The sequence below is a fragment of the Mobula birostris genome, chromosome 3 (genome assembly GCF_030028105.1).
Source record: "Mobula birostris isolate sMobBir1 chromosome 3, sMobBir1.hap1, whole genome shotgun sequence".
NCBI lineage: Eukaryota > Metazoa > Chordata > Chondrichthyes > Myliobatiformes > Myliobatidae > Mobula > Mobula birostris.
Genome location: NC_092372.1, coordinates 87,104,162 through 87,127,238, shown reverse-complemented (window position 1 = coordinate 87,127,238; position 23,077 = coordinate 87,104,162). Strand labels below are relative to the sequence as shown.

At 43.3% G+C, this 23,077-nt stretch overlaps 1 protein-coding gene across 2 annotated transcripts in view; it reads left to right on the top strand.

The window, feature by feature from the left end:
• The first annotated feature begins 3,818 nt into the window (after positions 1-3,818).
• Positions 3,819-23,077, top strand: part of lap3 (leucine aminopeptidase 3) — a 46,321-nt gene continuing 27,062 nt past the window's right edge. For both annotated transcript variants that reach the window (XM_072251880.1, XM_072251879.1), the window contains exons 1-4: positions 3,819-3,991; positions 9,391-9,506; positions 10,339-10,393; positions 14,887-14,992. In XM_072251880.1, the coding sequence (XP_072107981.1) occupies positions 3,890-3,991; positions 9,391-9,506; positions 10,339-10,393; positions 14,887-14,992 (379 nt within the window). In that variant the 5' untranslated portion in view covers positions 3,819-3,889. The remainder of the gene's footprint in view (positions 3,992-9,390; positions 9,507-10,338; positions 10,394-14,886; positions 14,993-23,077) is intronic.

Here is a 23,077-nt window from a genome sequence, read left to right as displayed (position 1 = left end):
TAACCTCCATGACAGCCTTGCACACTGCTGTTGTGTTGAGAAATCCTTCTCAAGGACTGGTGTTCAAGATCACTTAGCAGTGGCTATGGGCCACAGTTTGTTGTGGAACAGTTTCAGTCATTCCTGAAAATGAAATGAAAAAGACATGTTACAAATAGCTTGGTGGAAAGGTTTGTCCAGAGTCTAAAGAATGCAATGTCAGCAGAAAACACTACGCTCACACTGAATCTGAAGCTCTCCAATTTCCCTCTTACATTTCGCAATGCAGCACACTTGACGACCAACAACTCACCAGCCACGCTGTTCCTAGGTCACCCTTTGTGCTCTTGCTTGGATCTTCTCAAACCCAATCTCAGAAGGAGAAAGCAGAATAGAGAGCTGAGACAAATTAAGGGGTCTTCAAACAAGGGGGTTTCACTCCTAGACAAGGAATGCTGGCGAGGGATTACAGAGGTGACCAAGAGTGGGTATTTAGAAAGATCAAGGACAGAACTGGACCACTCTCTGACACAATGGAGATTGTGACTGAGGTCATCTAGAGATGACACATCGACCAGTTGAAGAGATTGGAGTCAATTGTTAGAGAAAACGGGTGTCTTGAGCAGTCAGAAGCACTTCCTGTAGTCCCAGAGTCAATACCTACAATCACCACAGAGGAAGCCACAAGACTTTCCTGCCAAGCACAGTGATCCCCTTGTCAGGAAAGATGCTGTCCTACAAGACTAAGAAATCCTCCACAGAGATTAAATCTTTAGGACTGAATGGGACGATTTAAAATATATTACGCTACGGATGTGTGTACGGTAGTTATATTTGATAGTATACTGCGTTATGAGCATAAAAATAAATAAATAAACAAACAGATAAATAAATATACTTAAGACTAGACAGCAATGCATTATATAATTGAGTTGAGATACATTCTATATTGAATTGGATTTTCTAGCTAAGCAAGGTAGACTGCTGTGTATTTAATATTTCAGTAATACTTGAATAACATTGTAAATATATTGTTTGATTAAGAATTCTTTGTTGTTTGCATAATTTATTGGGGTTATATGTAAAAGTACTCGAATGGATAAGTCTGTATGCCCCCTGTCATAAGTGCACAACTCATTACAGTAAAGAACAAAGTCGTACACGAGTTATCTCCGGCTCCATGTTTTTCTTTCAATCAGTTTTGAAGTTACAAAACATAACACTTACTACCATACCCTTCAAGTTAATCCTGAGGAATCCTGAACTAGGACTCCCAAATCTATTTGTACCTCTGATTTCTGAATTCACACCCCATTTAAAAATAGTATACACCTTTATTTTTCCTATAATCCCATATTTCCCTAATCTTCACTCCAACTGCCACTTTGGGTTCTTGGATCATTGGGATCTCTTCTGGGGGAGGTATGACCTGTACAAAAGGGACAGGTTGCACCTGAACCCGAGGGGGACCTACATCCTCGTGGGCAGGTTTGTTAGAGTTGTTGGGGAGTGTTTAAACTAATTTGGCAGGGGGGGGGGTGTAGGAGCTGGAGTGACTCAGGATGGAATGGTTGGTAAAAAAGCAAAGATAGTGTGCAGTAAGACTGTCAGGAAGGGTGGGTATATGATAGGACAAAATTGCTGTGAGTAGCAGTGCATTAGGGTTGCAGAATCAAAATAGGTAGCAAATATAGTACTCAAAGTGTTACATCTCAATGCACGGAGTATAAGAAATAAGGAGAAATATCTTGATGCACTATTATGCATTGTCAGGTATGATGTTGTGGCCATCACTGAATCATGGCTGAAGGATGATTGTAGTTAGGAGCTGAATGTCCAAGGGTACATGTTGTATCAGAGGGATAGGAAGGTAGGCAGAGGGGGGTGTGGTTCTGCTGGTAAAGAATGGCATCAAATCAGTGGAAAGATGGAAGATGTTGAATCCCTGAGGGCTGAGTTAAGAAACTACAACAGTAAAAGGACCCTGATGGCAGTTATATACAGTACAGGCCTTCCAACAATAGCTGGCATGTGGATCTCAGATTACAATGAGAAATAGAAAAGGTGTGTCGAAAGGCAATGTTATGATAATCATGGGAGATTTCAACGCGCAGGTCGATTGGGAAAATCAGGTTGATAATGGATCTCAAGAGATTAAGTTTGTTGAATGCCGAAGAGATGGCTTTTTAGAGCAGCTTGTCATTGAACCTACTAGGGGATATGGATTGGGTGTTATGTAATGAACCACAGGCAATTAGGAAGTTTGAGGTAAAATATCCCTCAGGAGACAGTGATCATAATATGATTGAGTTCAACTTGAAACTTGATAAGGAGAAAGTAAAGTCTGAATAGCAGTATTTCAGTGGGGTAAAGGAAATAATTGTGGTATGAGAGAGGAGTTGACCAAAGTAAATTGGAAGGAGAGGCTGGCAGGGATTACAGCAGAGCAGCAACAGTGTGAGTTTCTGGAAAAAAAATGAGGAAGGTGCAGGATAAATGTATTCTAACAACAAAGAAATACTCAAATGGCAAAATAGTGCAACCATGGCAGACAAGGGAAGTCAAAGCTAATGTAAAAGCATACAAGAGGGCATACAATAAAGCAAAAACCAGTGGGAAGACAGAGGATTGGGAAGCTTTTAAAAACTTACAGAGAGCAACTAAAAGAATGATTAGTAGGGAAAAGATGAATATGGAAGCAAGCTAGCAAGCAATATCAAAGTGAATAATAAAAGCTTTTTCAAGTTTGAAAAAATAAAAGAGAGATGAGAGTGGATATAGGACTGCTAGAAAATGAGGGAGAAATAATAACAGGGGACAAGGAGATGGCAAGTGAACTAAATGGAGTATTTTCCATCAGTCTTTACTGTGAAAGACACGAGCAGTGTGCCAGATGTTGAAGGTTGTGAGGGAAGTATATCTGGACTTTCAGAAGGCCTTGGACAAGGTGCCCCATAGGAGGCTGCTTATCAAGAGCCGATGGTATTACAGGAAAATTACTGGCATGGTTAGAGCAATGGCTGATTGGTAGGAGGCAGTGAGAGGGAATAAAAGGATCCTTGTCTGGTTGGCTGCCAGTGACTAGTGGTGTTTCGCAGGGGTTGATGTTGGGGCCACTTCTTTCTATGCTGTATATAAATGATCAAGATGATGGAATAGATGGCTTTGTTGCCAAGTTTGCAGATGATACAAAGATTGGTAGAGGGGCAGGTAGTGTCAAGGAAACAGGTAGGCTGCAGAAGGACTTAGGCAGATTCGGAGAATGGGCAAGAGAGTGCCAAACGTTGGAAAATGCATGGTCATGCACTTGTGGAATTTATTACCATGGGCAGCTGTGGAGGCCAGGTCGTTAGGCGTATTTAAGGCAGATCTTGATAGCTTCTTGATTGGACATGGCATCAAAGTTTATGGGGTGAAGGCCAGAAAGTGGGACTGAGGAGGGGAAAAAAGGATCAGCCATGATTGAAGCAGACTCAGTGGGCCTCATGGCCTAATTCTGCTCTTATGTCTTATGGACTTATTTTAACATGTTCTTCTGCAGGTTCCCTACCTCCGCAATTCTACGTGTTCCTCAACTTACTTTGTATCGTTTACAAATTTGCCTCTAATGCCATTAGTTCCTTTCTCCAGATCACTGAGGTCAATGTCCGTCGGGAGCGCTGTTCGGGGAGTCAAGAACCCGCGGTAATAGCGTCAGCTGATCGTCGGGAGGGCTGTTCAGGGAGTGGAGAAGCCGCGGTAATAGCGTCGGCTGATCGACAGGAGCGCTGTTCAGGGAGTGGAGAAGCCGCGGTAATAGCGTCGGCTGGTCGTCGGGAGCGCTGTACAGGGAGTGGAGAAGCCGCGGTGTTAGCGTCAGCTGGTTGTCGGGAGTTCATAGCGAATCTATTCCCTCCTTTGCCGTTTGAAGATGTCACTAGCTGTCTGCGGCAAGGTGCCGTTCCGCTCCCTCTTGAGGGCTGGTTCGGGCTGGAACTCGCTGCGTTTCTGCCGGTCTAATAGCGGCTCCAAGGTGCAGTGAGCAAGGCGGGGCGGCTCGGACTTTACCATGTGCTTCGGGTCGGAGGAATGGGTGGGTCGCGGGGTCGTTAGTGTCTGGCCAATAGTTGGTCCTTCTGGTGTCTCCTCGAGGTGAAGGAGAATCCCACTGGATCTGAAATTAATCCCCGCTCTTTCCTCGGAGCCTGGTAATTGTCTCTACAGAACGTCCTATCTCGCCCCTTCACTGCATCCAGTCACACAAAATGGGACAGTTGTCTCTTTCAGATAAACTACTTAAATCTCCGGATGATTTAGAGATTCTATCGCCGGGATTGTTTTGTAATGTTATTTTACACCGACAAAGTTCTTTTGGAAAAAAAATCTTGAGCTCTTGAGCTTGTGCTTTAATGAGGAAGCCCTAGGTGTTATTTCTGTGTTATCTGGGATTGAGGCAGATTCTCAACTGTAGCCTAAACAATTTCCGCAACACACATCAAAGTTGCTGGTGAACACAGCAGGCCAGGCAGCATCTGTAGGAAGAGGTACAGTTGACGTTTCAGGCCGAGACCCTTCGTCAGGACTAACTGAAGGAAGAGTGAGTAAGGGATTTGAAAGTGGGAGGGGGAGGGGGAGGGGGAGATCCAAAATGATAGGAGAAGACAGGAAGGGGAGGGATGGAGCCAAGAGCTGGATAGGTGATAGGCAAAAGGGGATACGAGAGGATCATGGGACAGGATGGTCCGGGAAGAAGGAAAACGGAGGTGGGGAAGCCCGGAGGATGGGCAAGGGGTATAGTCAGAGGGACAGAGGGAGAAAAAGGAGCGAGAGAAAGAATGTGTGTATATAAATAAATAATGGATGGGGTACGAGGGGGAGGTGGAGCATTAGCGGAAGTTAGAGAAGTCGATGTTCATGCCATCAGGTTGGAGGCTACCCAGATGGAATATAAGGTGTTGTTCCTCCAACCTGAGTGTGGCTTCATCTTTACAGTAGAGGACGCCGTGGATAGACATGTCGGAATGGGAATGGGATGTGGAATTAAAATGTGTGGCCACTGGGAGATCCTGCTTTCTCTGGCGGACAGAGCGTAGGTGTTCAGTAAAGCGGTCTCCCAGTCTGTCTCGGGTCTCGCCAATATATAGGAGGCCACATCGGGAGCACCGGACGCAGGATATCACCCCAGCCGACTCACAGGTGAAGTGTTGCCTCACCTGGAAGGACTGTCTGGGGCCCTGAATGGTGGTAAGGGAGGAAGTGTAAGGGCATGTGTAGCACTTGTTCCACTTACACGGATAAGTGCCAGGAGGGAGATCAGTGGGGAGGGATGGGGGGGACAAATGGACAAGGGAGTCGCGTAGGGAGCGATCACTGCGGAAAGCAGAGGGGGGAGAGGGAAAGATGTGCTTAGTGGTGGGAAACTACTGATGTCTACTATAAGCCTACTGACTCTCACAGCTATCTGGACTATTCCTCTTCTCACCCTGTCTCTTGCAAAAACGCCGTCCCCTCCTCGCAATTCCTCCGTCTCCGCCGCATCTGCTCTCAGGACGCCGTCCCCTTCTCGCAATTCCTCCGTCTCCGCCGCATCTGCTCTCAGGACGCCGTCCCCTCCTCGCAATTCCTCCGTCTCCGCCGCATCTGCTCTCAGGACGCCGTCCCCTTCTCGCAATTCCTCCGTCTCCGCCGCATCTGCTCTCAGGACGCCGTCCCCTCCTCGCAATTCCTCCGTCTCCGCCGCATCTGCTGTCAGGACGCTGCCCCCTCCTCGCAATTCCTCCGTCTCCGCCGCATCTGCTCTCAGGACGCCGTCCCCTCCTCGCAATTCCTCCGTCTCCGCCGCATCTGCTCTCAGGACGCCGTCCCCTCCTCGCAATTCCTCCGTCTCCGCCGCATCTGCTCTCAGGACGCCGTCCCCTCCTCGCAATTCCTCCGTCTCCGCCGCATCTGCTGTCAGGACACCGTCCCCTCCTCGCAACTCTGTTGATGAGCACATGTTTGTTAGTGTCGGTAGCTGACAGCCAATGATTTTCTCCACTGAGTGGACCATTCACTGCAACCTGAACTTGCAGCGGGCAGAGGCAGTGGGAAACCAGTGATAGATGTGGTCACAACACTCAATGATGACTGAGTGAAAATTCATCAGAATACGCCCTAAGATGATTGGTTTCCATAGCTGACGTAGGAAGAACAGTCACTGCTGGGCCTTCCTAGTGATGAGTGGAACGTGCTTGTCCCACTTCAATATGTTAGTAATGGTAGTCCCCAGGAATATGAACAACTTGACTGCTGACACAGCCTGACCATTAATTTCCAAGGGGGGAGAGGGCAGGTAGAGGCTTCTGCTGTTGTCTGTGAGGAATTTGTATGGTCTCCCCATGATCGCATGGGTTTCCTCCCACATTCTAAAGATGTATTGGTTGGTGTTAGTAGGTTGTAGGCATGCTATGATGGCACTGGAAGCATGGCAACAATTGTGGGCTGTCCCCAGCACATCCTTAGACTGTCTTGGTTGTTTTTGCAAACAACACATTTGACTATAAGTTTGGAAGTTTTGATGAGCATGTGACAAATAAAGCTAATCTCTTCTTCAGCATGAGGTCTGATCAAGCTTACTTTACTTGAATTGCTTTCTTTTACAGTTCTAGTATTATCTTCTATTCTTCCCAATGCCCCTCATTTTCACATTTTTAAAGAAGATGCCAGTATCTAAAATGCATTGGAAATTTGTGTCGAGATTTTCCATTAAATACACTCTTAAGTTCCCTCATTAATTTTAGGTACTCACGCTCCGAACCACGTGACATATCACTGCTAACCTTATTTTCAAACTACATATCCAGTATTATCTCTGTGAACATTAATGTTACTGAGACAATGCCATCTCTCCAGTGAAGACAGATACAAAAGTGTTTATCTCGGTTTTCATTCATGCATTCTGTCTCTGCAAAATGTATCTTCAATGCTTGTCTGGGAGGCTGGAGTTGATGTGCGCCATGACCAGCCTCTTGGGAGTACTTCATGTTGGTGGTGTGGCTGCATTATTACATGTTTGCAGGATGATTAAAGGCAGTGCAGTAAAAGTGATAATGCAGTATCCCTGGGACTTGAGTGGTCAGCCCAAATTTCTGGACTACTGTATCTTAACTCTATTAATACACAATATACTTTGCTTTCACTTCCTGCTACAAGAAACACAGTAGCGCAGTAAATTTACCAGTGAACTTGTTGAGTTTAAAGAGAGTGCAGAGCACTCCGGATCCTGGCTCCTGTAGCATATCTATTTGTTCCTGACCCCTGGTGTTTTAGAGCTGATGCCAGCTTTGCCATGCACCTAGCCACTGACCAGACGCCATCTACACTCCAGACTCTCAGCACTGACTCCAAATCGTGCTTGTGCTCTGGACTGTGACACATTCTGAGCTAGTAAGTCAACCAGATGCCAAATCATCAGGATTTCCGAGCAATTGGTTAAGTCATTGTCAGAGTTTTACTATTGTAAAAGTTAGTGTTAGATGTGAAAATCAAGATCGCGATCCAGTGATTGAGGAGCAGAGAGAGAACAAAAGGCAGCAAATACTGAGGGCTGACGACTGCATTGGCGCTGCTTCCTGCATGCATGCAGAGCTCGTTGACTTTATTAACTTTGCCTCCAACTTTCACCCTGCCCTCAAGTTTACCTGGTCCATTTCCGACACCTCCCTCCCCTTTCTAGATCTTTCTGTCTCTGTCTCTGGAGACAGCTTATCCATTGATGTCTACTATAAGCCTACTGACTCTCACAGCTATCTGGACTATTCCTCTTCTCACCCTGTCTCTTGCAAAAACGCCATCCCCTTCTCGCAATTCCTCCGTCTCCGCCGCATCTGCTCTCAGGATGAGGCTTTTCATTCTAGGATGAGGGAGATGTCTTCCTTTTTTAAAGAAAGGGTGTTTCCCTTCCTCCACTATCAACTCTGCTCTTAAACGCATCTCCCCCATTTCACGTACATCTGCTCTTGCTCCATCCTCCCGCCACCCCACTAGGAATAGGGTTCCCCTGGTCCTCACCTACCACCCCACCAGCCTCCAGGTCCAACATACTATTCTCCGTAACTTCCGCCACCTCCAACGGTATCCTACCACTAAGCAAATCTTTCCCTCCCCCCCCCCGCATTCCGCGGGGATCGCTCCCTAGACAACTCCCTTGTCCATTCGTCCCCCCCATCCCTCCCCACTGATCTCCCTCCTGGCACTTATCCATGTAAGCGGAACAAGTGCTACACATGCCCTTACACTTCCTCCCTTACCACCATTCAGGGCCCCAAACAGTCCCTCCAGGTGAGGCAACACTTCACCTGTGAGTCGGCTGGGGTGATATACTGCGTCCGGTGCTCCCGATGTGGCCTTTTATATATTGGCGAGACCCGACGCAGGCTGGGAGACCACTTTGCTGAATACCTACGCTCTGTCCGCCAGAGAAAGCAGGATCTCCCAGTGGCCACACATTTTAATTCCACATCCCATTCCCATTCTGACATGTCTATCCACGGCCTCCTCTACTGTAAAGATGAAGCCACACTCAGGTTGGAGGAACAACACCTTATATTCCGTCTGGGTAGCCTCCAACCTGATGGCATGAACATCGACTTCTCTAACTTCCGCTAATGCCCCACCTCCTCCTCGTACCCCATCTGTTACTTATTTTTATACACACATTCTTTCTCTCACTCTCCTTTTTCTCCCTCTGTCCCTCTGAATATACCCCTTGTCCATCCTCTGGGTCCCCCCCCCCCCCATCTTTCTTCCCGGACCTCCTGTCCCATGATCCTCTCGTATCCCTTTTGCCTATCACCTGTCCAGCTCTTGGCTCCATCCCTCCCCCTCCTGTCTTCTCCTATCATTTTGGATCTCCCCCTACCCCTCCAACTTTCATATCCCTTACTCACTCTTCCTTCAGTTAGTCCTGACGAAGGGTCTCGGCCTGAAACATCGACTGCACCTGTTCCTAGAGATGCTGCCTGGCCTGCTGCGTTCACCAGCAACTTTTATGTGTATTGCTTGAATTTCCAGCATCTGCAGAATTCCCGTTGTTTGCATTTTTAAATACTGAGGGAATAGTTTTTAGGATTTTCTCACAATAATGATGTTGGACAAAATGTACATATTAAATAGTGGAGCATGTAACGTGTATGAAGCAGCAACTCACACAATGTGACTGTGACTGATGTGCCTGAAATGTTGACTGTTTATTCCCCTCCATGGATGCTGTCTGACGTGCTGGGTTTCTCCAGCATTTTGTGTGCATTGTTCAAGATTTCCAGCATCTGCAGAATTTTTTGAGTTTATGTTGAAAATTTTAATTTACATATAATTGAGGCAAAACAAATCCATTAAAGCAGCTTTTGAAGTATATTGTGTTTAATATTTTTTCTTGATGTCATTTTTCTGTAGGGCCTGGTTCTTGGTGTATATGAGGGAGGGAAAGTGGATGAACCTGTTCAGTTCACAAAAGCAGGGGAAGCATTTGACTTCTCTATATCTGGAAGACTGAAGGAACTTTTGACCATGTAAGTATAGTTTTCAAAGGTAAATTGGAGGCAAATTATGGAAAAGATATTTGATTGATATGAATGAGTTGAATATGTTCTTGAATCATTTGTTTGTTGTATGAGTATACATTGTCACACCGTAGAAGTGAAAAAACTTAGAGGGAGATTAGTTTGATTTGTCACGTGTACCTTGAAACATATAATGAGATGTGTCATTTGCATTATGGTTGTGTTGGAGCAGCCTGCAAGCATCAGCGTGCTATTGCATGCCTCCAGTTTACTAACCCGAACTGGTACGACTTTGGAATGTGGGAGAAAACCAGAGCATCTGGAGGAAAGCCATGTGGTCACAGGGAAAACGTATAAATTCCTTACAGACAATAGCAGGAATAGAACCCCGATCGATGATTGCTGGTACTGCAAAGCGATTCCGCTAGCCACTATGATACCATGCCTCCCCCCACCCTGATGCTATTATACATGCAGATATAGGTCAAATAGATTTGATGCTTTGGCCACTACATTGTGGGATCATTTTTTAAATTGGCAATAAGCATGTTAAATTTCCCCAAAGTCCTACATTTAGATGAGAAGATTTGCGTGAAGTAGTCAAAGATGAGATTGAAAATGGGCATTTTGAGGATGAGAAATAGCAAAATAAATGGGAGTTTGAGTGAAAATTTGATTTTATGATGACTGACAGTGCCGCTGATTGTATAAGACAGGGACATGCTTGGAAAACTAGAAGATTTCCTGAGCATTGTCATGAGCAGTGGTAAGTAATGCAGATGTAAGTTGTTTAACATTTTCATGTTTTAGTCTTCTATTTACAATTGTGTTTATTTTTAAGATCTGGTCCTGCACTTAAAAAAGGAAGAAGCCGGATATTTTATGGACTGCATCAGGTATGTTTTCAGATTAAATCTATTTAATGCTTCATTCAAGTCAATGAAGGAATGTTAAAATACTATTTTATTGATGAATGATGTATGTAAATTATGGAAATTATCTGATAATTCTAATTACTTTTTGCAAGCACAGCAAAATATACTAAGTTTTCTGTTTATTATAAATGTATTAGGTTACCTGGTTATTATAAGCATAATACATTCAGAATCTAATTAGACCTTCTCTTCATTACTTAAATTACCAAATTAGGAAATTACAAAATTTTGTGCATGGTAATTACCTTGGAGTTGGCAATCTGTTATGAAGTTGAGTACAGTTCAGAGCCTGCATAAATACAGTCTGACAAAATACAGACATTGAAGAATCTTGATAATTATTGCATTTCTATAATTCCTCTGTAAATTAGTTTTTTGTTGAAACCAATATAGTTATGTAGAACTAAAACCTGGGCAGGTGACAGAAGTATTTGTAAGGAAGCACTTTGGATCTTCTGATCCTAATTTGATTAGTTTCAAAATAATTATGGAGAAGGATAGGACAGGTCCCCGGATTGAGATTCTAAATTGGAGAAAGGCCAATGTTGATGGCATCAGAAAGGATCTGGCAAGAGTAGATTAGGAAAGGTTGTTTTCTGGCAGAGGCATACTTGCTAAGTGAAGTTGTGAGAGTACAGTGTTTGTATGCTCCTATCAGAATAAAAGTCAAGTCTAGCAAGTTTAGGGAAAACTGGTTTTTTGGAGAATATCGAGGCCCTGCTTAAGAAGTTGAAGGAGGTGCATAGGCTGGATCTACGCAGCGAGGAGCAAATGAGGTGTTCGGGGATTTAAAAAATATGAGGACTAAAATAAGCTGTGAAGTTGCTTCAGCAGACAAGGTGAAAGATTCCCAGGAGTTTCTATAGATACATTAAAAGCAAAGGACAAAATTGGTCCGCTTAAAGATTAGTATCGTCATCTATGTATGGGGTCAAAGGAGAGGGGGAGATCTTAATGATTCTTTGCATCTGTATTTACTCAGGAGATGGACTGGGAGTCAATAGAACTGAAGAAAAACAGCAGTGAGGTCATGGACTATATACAGATTAAAGAAGGGGAGGTGCTTGCTGTCTTGTGGCACATTAGGGTGAATAAATCCCCAGGGCCTGACAAGATGTCCCTGCAGACCTTGTGGGAGGCCAGGGCAGCAGTTGCAGGAGCCATAGCAGAGATATTTAAAATGTCCTGAGAGACAGGTGAGGTGCTGGAGGATAGCTAATGTTGTTCCATTGTTCAAGAAAGCCCTAAGAATAAGCCTGGATATTATAGGCTGGTGAGCCTGACATCAGTAATGGATAAATTATGGGCAGGTATTCTAAGGGACCAGATACGTAGTAAGTACTTGTAGAGACAGGATCAGAGTAGGGATGGTCAATATGGCTTTATGTGTGGTAGTTTATGTCTAACCAATCTTATCGAGATTTTTCCAGAGGTTACCAGGGAAGTTGATGAAGGCAAGGCAGTGGATGTTGTGTACGTGGACTTTAACAAGCCTTTGACAAGGACCCTCATGGGAAGCTGATCAAGAACGCTCAGTTGCTTGACATTCAGGATGAGATAGTAAATTGGATTAAACATTGGCTTTGCTTGAGAAGCCAAAGAGTGATAGTAGATGGTCACTTCTCTGACTGGAGGCCTGTGACAAGTGGTGTACTGCAGGGATCAGTGCTAGGTCCATTGTGTTTGTCATCTATATCAACAATATGGATGATAATGTGTTAAACTGGATCAGCAAATTTCAAAGTAAAATTTATTATCAGAGTGCATACATGTCACTACATGCAACCCTGAGATTCTTTTTCCACGGGCATTCTCACGGTTTTACGTGTGGTGACATGCATGTACTCTGATGATAAATTTTACTGTCAGATGACATCAAAATAGCGGACAGCAAGGAAGGCTATCAAAGTTTGCAGTGGGATCTGGACCAGCTGGAAAAATGGCAGATGGAATTTAATGCAGACAAGTATGAAGTGTTCACGTTGAGAGGACAAACCAGACTTAGACAGTGAATAATAGGGTACTGAGGAGTGCAGTAGAACAGAGGAATCTGGGAATACAGATCCATAAGTCCTTGAAAGTGTTGTCACAGGTACATGGGATCGTAAGAGCTTTTGGCACATTGACCTTTATAAATCAATGTATTGAGTACAGGATGTTATGTTGAATTTATATAAGATGGTGAGAAGTAATTTGAAGTATTATGTGCAGTTCTGGTCACTTATCTATAGGAAAGATCAATAAGATTGTAAGAGTGCAGAAAAAAATTCCAATGACGGTGCTGGGATTTGAAGACCTGAGTTTTCAGGAAAGTTTGAATAGTTAGCGCTTTATTCCCTAGAGTGAGGAGAATGAAGAGAGATTTAAAAGAGGTTTACAAAGTGATGAGGTTACCCAAGCAGGATTTTTCCACTGAGGTTGGGTGAGACTAGAAATAGAGGTTATAAATTAAGAATGAAAGGTAAAATATTTAAGGGCAACCTAAGGGGGAAACCCTTTTTCACTCAGAGGGTGGTGAGAGTGTGGAGGGACTAAGCAGAGTCATAATTTGACATGGATTAGATGAGCCAAAGGGCCCATTTCTGTGCTGTAGTGCTCTATGTGACCAAATGCCGGAAACATTCAGCAGAATCCATGGAGGGTGAAACCGAGTCAATTTTTCTCATCAGTGATCCTTCATCAGACTGGAAAAGTCTGAACACAAGCGTATTTTTAACATAGAGAAGAGGGGAGGGGTGGAGAGAACAAAGGCTGTGTCTTTGATGCCATGTGGGCCAAAGCAATCAAGGTAATCATTACTTTAAGTAATAGCAGTTGAAGACAGTATAGAAATGAGGCAAATAAAAACTGAAATATTTGTCCAAAAAGGATGGTTAGCTGAAATTCTTGAATTCATTTTTCATAGAGATATGAGATGGCCAGAGAAAAGATGAGGTGCAAGTTTATATTGGACATTATTGGAATAGTGTAGGAAGCCAACAGAGAGATCAAAATGGGAGTGAGATTGAGAAATAAAATAACTGGTAACTGGAAGCTTGCAGTGAATGGAATTTGGGAAGCAAACTCAGAAATTAGAGGTGCAATGTGACTTGGGGTCCTAGTTCAGGATTCCTTTAAGATTAACTTGTAGGTTGAGTCAGTAAAAAAGAAGGCAAATATATGTTAACAATCATTTTGAGAGGACTAGAATATACAAGCAAATATGTACTGCTGAAGCTTTACAAAGTGTTGGTCAATACATCTGGAATTTGGAGCAACTTTGGGCCCCATGTCTATGGAAAGAGTTCAGAAAAGTTTCACAAGAATGATTCCAAGAATGAAAGGCTTAATATCTGAGGACTGCTTGATGTCTCTGAGCCTGTACTTGATGGAATTTGGAAGGATGAGGGGAATTGTATTGAAACCTATTGGATACTGAAAGGCCTGGATAGAGTGAACATGGAGAGGATGATTCTGTAAGTAGGAGAGTTTAGGATCTGAGGGCACAGCCTCAGAATAAAGGGATGTCACTTTAAAGCTGAGATGAAGTGCAGTTTGTTCAGCCAGCTGTTTGTGAATCTGTGGAACCTGTTGCCACAGAGGGCTGTGAAGGCCAAGTAAGTAGGTGTATTTGAGGCAGAGATTGATAGTTTCTTGATTGGTTGGTACGGAGGTTAGGGGTTGAAAAAATAATCAGTTGCCATTGAATGGTAGAGCAGAATTGATGGACTGAATGGGTTAATACTGCTCCTATATTTTATGGTCGTATGAAAATGTTCTGGAGAATGTTCTACCTTATGTTTGATTTCTCCATTGTAGTCTTTTTTCTTCCTTCTTAGGTGCAGATTTTTATTTAAGTTCTGGTTTTCATTGTACGTTTCCACATTATGAATGGAGGCCTGTGTTGCTTCACATCTGTGAAAATACTCCACGTCTGTGAAAGTACTCCTCTTAGATAGCTGAACATAAAGTTACATATGTTTGGTGTGTGCCAGGTCTGATTCATTAAATTATTACAACGGAGAAGGACTATGCCCATCTTTTTATAGTCAATTCTATTCTCCAGCTTTTGTTTTCAGTTTTTTAAAAACTCTAAACATTGCAAATATGGCACAACATAATTGTGTATCTTTAACCACATTGACCAGATCAGATTAAAGGAGCAGATTTTTTTTCTCATCTGGAGTTTTACAATAATCTGGTAATTTCTGGTTATTAATGACTAACTTTTTTCAGATTAATAAAAATATTAACTGGATTTAAAATCCATAGCTACGAGCCTGAGGTTTGAACCTTGGATTGTTAGGCCAGGCCTCTGGATTATTTGTCTGGTGATTTAACCACCCTGTGGTCATTGTAGGTCAACTTGTTACTTCAACCTAACGTTATTTTAAGATGTTTGAGAAGGAAGAACAAGATTTACAGTAATATATTATAACATCTACCCAATTATCATTAAAAATTTGCTTTAATAGGATTTTCCCCATGTTGTAGTTGTTGGTCTTGGTGACAAAAATACTGGAGTTAATAGTTTGGAGCAATGTGATGAAGGCAAAGAAAATATTCGAGCTGCTATAGCAGGTAAATCCTCCTTAATTTATCTATGATTTTTATTAGCAGCTAAAAATACATTAAGATCAGTGACATCAAATCAAAATACAGTTCAATATGTGGAAATACTTTTAAGATGATAAAGAGTAATGGTACAATGAAGACGGGCTATTACCATCCTTGAAGAATTTTAATCTTTTCCCAAGATCAAAAATGGTTAGATGCTGGCTTGTGGCTGTGTCAGAAATAATTCAAAATCTGTTGCTGCTTAAAATTCATGAGAACTTAATAACTAATTGCTCCATATTATATATAGAATGAATTTTTTAAAAGTCAGCTTTAAAAAATGGATTTTAGTTCACCTTCATTTCTTTTTTTTTCTGAAGTGGTTTAAAAAACCCACATCTTCTCCCATTTCCCACACATCTACCCTACCTCATCCTCTCACTATCATAACAGCAAAATGTCCATACTTAGTGCCTTACAAGACTCATCATTCTCTATAACATTTGCCATCTGCATTGGGATCCTGCCACTAAGCACATCTTTCCCTCTCGCCCCAACCCCTCCATTTTCTGCAGTGATTGCTCTTAATGTGACTTCATTGCCCACTTGTCCCTCCTCACTAATCTCCCTCTTGCCACTTATCCTTGCAAGCATAACAAGTGCTACATATGCCCCTCCACCATTCAGGGCTCCAAACAGTCCTTCCAGTTGAGGCAATACTTCAGCTGTGGATCATTCGGAGTCATCTACTGTATCTGGTGCTCTTAGTGCTTCCTCCTCTTCAGCAGTGAGACATGACACAGATTTGTGAACTACTTTGTTAAACACCTTCACTCTGTCCACCACAAAGGTAGAATCTCTGGACGACTACCGATTTCAGTTCAACCTTCCACTCCTATTCTGACGTATCTGTCCATGGCCTCTTCTACTGCTATAATGAGGTCAAACTCAGGTCGCAGGAGCAACGTCTCATATTCTGTCTGGGAGGCCTCCAACTTGATAGCATGAACATTGATTTCTCTTACTTCCAGTAATTTCTCCTCCCTCCCCCCTCCCTCCTCTCTGGTTACCTTCTCCCTCCTCCTCACATGCTCATCACTGCCTCTGGTTCCCCTCCTTCCCTTTCTTCCATGGTTCACTGTCCTCTCCTATTAGATTCCTTCTTCAGCCTTTACCTCTTCTACCTATCCCCTCCTAGCTTCTTACATTATCTCCTCCTCCCTCACCTATCCACCTCTCCCCTCACCACATCTCACCTTTCACCTTCCGGCTTGTACTTCTTTCTCTATCCCCATCACCTTATTTTGGCTTCTGCCCCTTCCTTTCCAGTCCTGATAAAAGGCTTCAGCCCAAAACGTCAACTGTTGATCTCCCTCCATGTATGGCTTGCTGAGGTCCTCTAGCATTTTGTGTGTGTTGCTGAAGAATTCCTGCATCTGCTTATAATTTAAAACCAAAACTGGACAGGTGACAACCTCAGCCCTGTCAAAGACACTTGTCTTAATTGCTGAGAAATCTTCCTGTGTGAATTTCAATCTAAGGTTGTGAATGAAAAGGAAAAACTGATAAAGGGTTTTTTATTGCAATTAATTGGGTACCTGGAACAGATTGCCATAGCTTCTTCAAGATAAATAGCATTATAGCATGGAAACAATTAAATAATATGATATTAGAATGTAGGGGCAAATGCTCTTTCAGAATGGTAGAATTCTTTTGGGCTGACTGGTCTTTCTCCTTTGTAATCAATTAAGTAAATTAATATATCAACATAAAAGTAAACTTAAAAAACTGGATTATACTTGACTTTTTCAGAGCACTGCCAGTTTTCCTTCAGCTTGTCTCTAACTTCCAGTTCAATGCATTGAAAACTGGAAGTTAAAGAGAGGCGTGTTGATACACCTGACCCCAGCTTTGTAAAATTTTGTGGATTTGGCAATGTCCGGTAGCGGAGTACAGTTCTACTGAAGGGATCCGTAGCTTTTGTCTGTGATTGCTGGCATAAGAGTCACAACCCCATCTACTTCAATGAATGCTGACCCTGAGGAAAAATTAAGTGTAGGCAAGATTTTTTTTCATTTAATTTAATGATTCTAATTAATTTCCATGTTCTTAATTAAATTAATCATCTAAACTTAAAAATGTTTGATAATTGGAGACACTGTAAATAAACAAACCTCACAGCAGCTCTATAGTTCAACAATCTACCTCATAGCGGCTGTTAGGGAGTATTCTGGAGTTACATGATTATAGCAGATATTCATTCTGACAAGAACCAGTCTTCTGTTCTTATTGTAAATGTAAATAAGTTCAGGGAGCTTGTAATGAGCTTTCAGTTTTTTGTAAATTGTAAGCAGTATATTGAAGTTAAGAGCACAGGCTGCTCCACAGACTGTGAATGTATATGCAAGAGCCAAAAGTTAAGACAATGGGTTTGTGTTAACTGGCCTGCATCCTACCAGACAACATGGTTAAGTTATTTGCATCATTGTGACTTGAGAGTGCAGGTGAGCAGACCAGATGGATGTTGTCACTTAGTGTCACGGGTATAGGCAATCAATAGTTTTTGTGTACGTCCCATGTTTGTGTACTCAGAGACAGCCCTGGCAATATTAATTTTAGGTGTCTGACTTTCTGTTGTCAAAAGGTTTTAGGATATTTATGTTAATTAGTTTCTCCCAAAGAATGTGCAGTGACCTTCTGAAAAATGGCTAGTCTATTGTGGAATCCCTGGGAGACTGTGGTCCATGTGTACTGTTATCCAGATAACCATATAACAATTACAGCAGGGAAACAGGCCACCTCGGCCCTTCTAGTCCATGCTGAACTCTTACTCTCACCTAGTCCCACCGACCTGCACTTAGCCCATAACCCTCCATTCCTTTCTTGTCCATATATCTATCCAATTTAACTTTAAACGACAACATCGAACCTGCCTCAGCCACTTCTGCTGGAAGCTTGTTCCACACAGCTACCACTCTCTGTGTAAAGAAGTTCCCCCTCATGTTACCCCTAAACTTCTGCCCTTTAACTCTCAAATTATGACCTCTTGTTTGAATCTCCCCCACTCTCAATGGAAAAAGCCTATTCACGTCAAGTCTATCAATCCCCCTCATAATCTTAAACACCTCTATCAAGTCCCCCCTCAACCTTCTACGCTCCAAAGAATAAAGACCTTTCTCTGTAACTCAGGAGATGAAACCCAGGCAACATTTTAGTAAATCTCCTCTGTACTCTCTCAATTTTATTGACATCTTTCCTGTACAGGTTTCCCCTGCCATCCGAAGGTAGAGCATTCCTTTGAAACGGTTCGTAAGCCAAAATGTCGTAAAGCGAGGAAGCAATTACCATTTATTTATATGGGAAAATTTTGTGAGCGTTCGCAGACCCAAAAATAACCTACCAAATCATGCCAAATAACACATAAAACCAGAAATAACAGTAACATATAGTAAAAGCAGGAATGATATGATAAATACACAGCGCTCTACACGATCTCCTGCACAGATCTCCATAGCGAAAATCTCACGCAAGCGCTGTTGGCATAAACACGCTGTCCAGTAACCTTTAAACAATGAAGCTGCCAAATCTACCAAATAACACGTAAAAATACACAGCCTATATAAAGTAGAAATAATGTATGTACAGTGTAGTATCAGTTACCGGAATTGGGAAAACAGCGCCGAGCACACTGATGATGGTGTGTTAGACTGAGTGGTTGCAGGCTGGGTGGTGCAGTGGCCCCCACCCTCCAGGCCGCCGACCCGATACATTGCTGCGAAGAACGCAGCAGTAGCCGGGAGGCACACAGCACATCGTTAAGAAAAAAGCCGAAATAAACATGCTAATTGGCATGTAAATGTCAGCATAGATCAGAGGCGATTGCCCATGGCATCGCCTCTGATCTGGGCCGACATTTATGTGCTAGGCGGTGCCTAATTAATTAACATGTTTATTTCGGCTTTTTTCTTAAAGATGTGCTGCGTGCCTCTTGGCTACCGCTGCGTTCTTTGCGTATCGGTACAGTACCTGTCCGGGGCCCGGGTGGTGGGACACGGGGGTGTCATCTCATCGTCAGTCAGGGCAGGTAGCTCATCTTGACTGCCCACCTCGATGTTGAAGGTCGAGGTTCATCGTCTGCTGTGGCTGATGTGGAAGGCTTGCTTGACTGCTGAGCCTCGCGCATTTTTCTATCATACAGTTGTTTGTAAGCACTCAAACCATCCTGCAAATATCCCCTAAACCTCCGTACCTTTTCAAAATTAAAGTCGTACTTTATCATTGCAGCGAAAATCTCATGCAGTTGCTTCACTTTCTGCATTCGGTTTTGATTGTTATCCTTTCCTCTTCCAATTGCATCAGCTCTTCATCTATCAGTTCTTGGTCATGGAATGCCAAAACCTCTTCAACATCATCTTCGTCAACTTCCACAAGCCAAACTCACTTTGTCCTTTCTTCGTTCACCACGATCGAAATGCTTAATTATGTCTAGTTTTATGCTAAGTGTCACACCCTTACTCTTTAAGGCTTTTCCGACACCTTGGAACTCAGCTTGCTAACGGCTGCTGAATGCAACGTGTTTCAGCAATGCCGGCGAGAATCCGGGGCAGAGCGGCTGCTCGGGGTGCACGCTGGCTTTTATCGCGCGCTGCCTTTCTTCGTAACAGTGAAAACACCTTCTGAAAGCGAAAACAGGGTACTAATGTAGGTCTTTCGTAACAGTGAGGTTTCGTAAAGCGAACGTTCGAAAAGCAGGGGACACCTGTAATTCGGTGACCAGAACTGTACACAATACTCCAAATTTGGCCTTACCAATGCCTTATACAATTTCAACATTACATCCCAACTCCTATACTCAATGCTCTGATTAATGAAGGCCAGCATACCAAAAGCTTTCTTCACCACCCTATCCACATGAGATTCCACCTTCAGGGAACTATTATTCCTAGATCCCTCTGTTCTACTGCACTCCTCAATGCCGTACCATTTACCATGTATGTTCTATTTTGATTAGTCCTACCAAAATGTAGCACCTCACATTTTTCAGCTTTAAACTCCAGCTGCCATCTTTCAGCCCACTCTTCTAACTGGCCTAATCCACTGAGGGTGAAGGCAAATCAGCCTTGGGACTCGGGTGCTAACGGGAGCCCAAAATCCATTAGCAATGTCTAGAGCTGAGAAAATGTTATGTTCTGGAGACAGGCCACTCAGGATTGCGGCAGGGCTGGGGACAATGAGATGCCATCTCAATAGGGTCTTTTTGAGCACGGTATAGTTTATTGTTAACTGATATGATCTATCTGGTTTCTTTACTGGCCATATAGGTGAGTTAGTGATTGATGAGGCCTCTTCATATTATCCCTTGATGTTTTAGTTCCTTTACTTTACTCTGGATCACTGTCAGTGCATCAGTTTTTATGGGATACTGCTTATGGGGTTTATATACATCCCCCTTTATTTTAACTGGGTTTATCTTCACCCAACCACAGTCTTGCTTGAATCTAGCCCACAACTCTGGGAACTGCTGACTAAGTAACCCACAGGGGCTTCGGTCCCTGATTAATAAAATGGCTGTGGCTGTACTGGCTAGATTGTGTACTCTATTGGCTGTATCACTGCTTCTGACTTTACAATGTGGTTTCTTCCTTTCTGGAGTCTATAATAGACCCTGCCTTGCTTATTCTATCCACTCCAAGGATAGTATTGTCATTAATTGGACAGACCCCGGAAATACAGTGGAAGTTGCATTCCCCCGATTTTGAGTATCTGTGACTCACTCCTTTCTGCCTTCACTGTTCTTCCTCCTTAGTCTCTCGAGTCAATAACAAGGATAGGTCAGTTATTGGTACTGATGCCCCTGCATCCATAAACATATCAGATTGCCAGCCACTTAAATATGCTGTTGTGTATATCTGTGGGTCATCAGCGCTGACGATGGAGGTTGCCGCCAGCTATTTGTCTGACTGTGAGGCTGTGTTTTCTGGTTCTATAATCTGGTCAACAGTCAGTTTGGACAGAAAGCACTGTCAGGGTTGGGGACTTTGATTCTGTTGTAATCTCTACCTTTCTTGGTGGGTGACTTTCATGTCCCTTTCCCCTGTTAGGGCACTATCTCTATCCTGGGAGACCACAGCTGTCACAAATTATTGCCTTTGCCCTTCTATGTCTAGCACAGCCGTCCCTCACTAAGTGTCCTGGTCGGTGACAAACAATGCAAGATCCCTGCATCTTCACAGCATTTGTGTCTGCTACACCACCTTATGACTTTCTTCCCTCTCTTTTGATCTATTTACCCGGCCCCTGAAACTATTGTGGAGTAGGTGGATCAGGTGGATCACACTATTATCCCCAAGTCAAAAACCTCCTGGTGGGTTGAGCTCAACCTTTTTAGCATCTTCAGGAAGACTGGATCATTCCTCCCTGGATTGCCAAGCCCTGAATCTTCCTCATAGGCCTGGTATTTTCACTTTGCATTGTGCATGGCAGGTTCATTGGCCTTCTGAACAACTGACTTTATCACTCCCCAGTTATTCTCTCCTCCTCCAAGTCGTTGTCTCACTATTCCCTTAAAGTTCTGATATCTTTCCTTATTGCTGGCATTCCCATTGGTTGCCCATGCTCCATCCTGCACCTGTGGAATCATGCTGTTTCCGGTTCTTCTTGGACGTTTAGCTTTAACCAATATGTGTATATCTTTGGGGTAGGGCGCAGCAGGTGGATTTTGATCATTGCGCCAACATTCTGCATTGCCACATGCAGCTCTAAATGAGGACACTTCGGATAGGGTGCTCTGCTTTTCTCCTGGGGTGAAGAATTTGTGGATGGCGGTGAGGAGTGTGGGATCATTGGGGTTCTGAGCCCGTCACTGCCTGGTTTCTATAGGGACCATTCCAACAGACACTACATGGTAAAACCTCTCCTGATTGTGGGTCCTTTCCCACTTGTCAACTTCCCAGTTTACCTCATCACCTTCCTCAGAGGTTACTCCCATGCCTGCTGCCCATTGAGCACCTACCTGCTGGGCCTTTTCCCATTTACTTCTTAGTCTACCCAGGTTCCTTACTAATTTAGTCTTGTATTGTTCTAATTGTTCTGCCTGTTTTTCACCCACGTCTCTCTCTCTTTCTGTAAATGTTTTAACTGTTCCTTCAATCTGTCCAGCTCTACTTGTATTCTGTCTTTCTGTTCCCTGTATTCACCCTTTTCCTTCTGTAGCTCTACTATTTGTACACAATGTGATTCCAGGCACTTCGTTCTCTCTTGTAAGTGTACATGATATAGAACGACTGCTGCTTTATCTTCCTTCCTCTTTGATTGGCTTTTCCACCACTATCAATGTTCCTCTGGGGTCCTGGTCTTAACCCACCCTGCTTTGTCCACTGTCCGTTCACGTCAGCCTTCTCAAGTTTATGGAGTACAGTTCTCCCCTCAATGTTGCTATATCTCTTCTGTAGATAGTTAAATATTTTTGCACTATCACGTGTATTAAGCTTTAATTCTCAGCTTTAATTTTCCCATGCACAGTCAAACACACAATTCCCTGAACGAGTCTACTTGCATCTTCTGGCATCCCAAATGGTTTCACCCACAGTACTCAAGTGTTCTCAGTAGCCACACTGTGTGTAATCCGTTGCCCCACTGGACAAGTATACATGCATCCTCTGGTGTCATGAATAGTATCCCCCATACTTCCCCAGTGTTCCTATTCGCCATGCTCCACTTACTATGTTGCTTGGCGAATGAGTACACACTTACTCTCTGGCGTTCTGAATGGTCAGTAACCACCTATTGCCACTGATTTCCCTGTCTCACCAAACTACCCTGTGTTGTCTGATAGTTGGTTTCTTACACAATACGCGCGTGAGCGCACACAAACAAACACACACACACCACTCACACTCACACTTACACACTCACACTGTCACACACTCACTCTTTTGTACCTACTGGTTCAGCTCTCCTTTGATACTCTGTGATCCTGTGGTCATTTACCTAAACAGATTTAATTATGGGTGTAATCTTTTTTTAAAAATACTCACCCACTTAGATTGCTGAAGTCACTGGCCACACTGTGGGTCATGATTGTAAACCGGATGTGCCTCCACCTGTTGT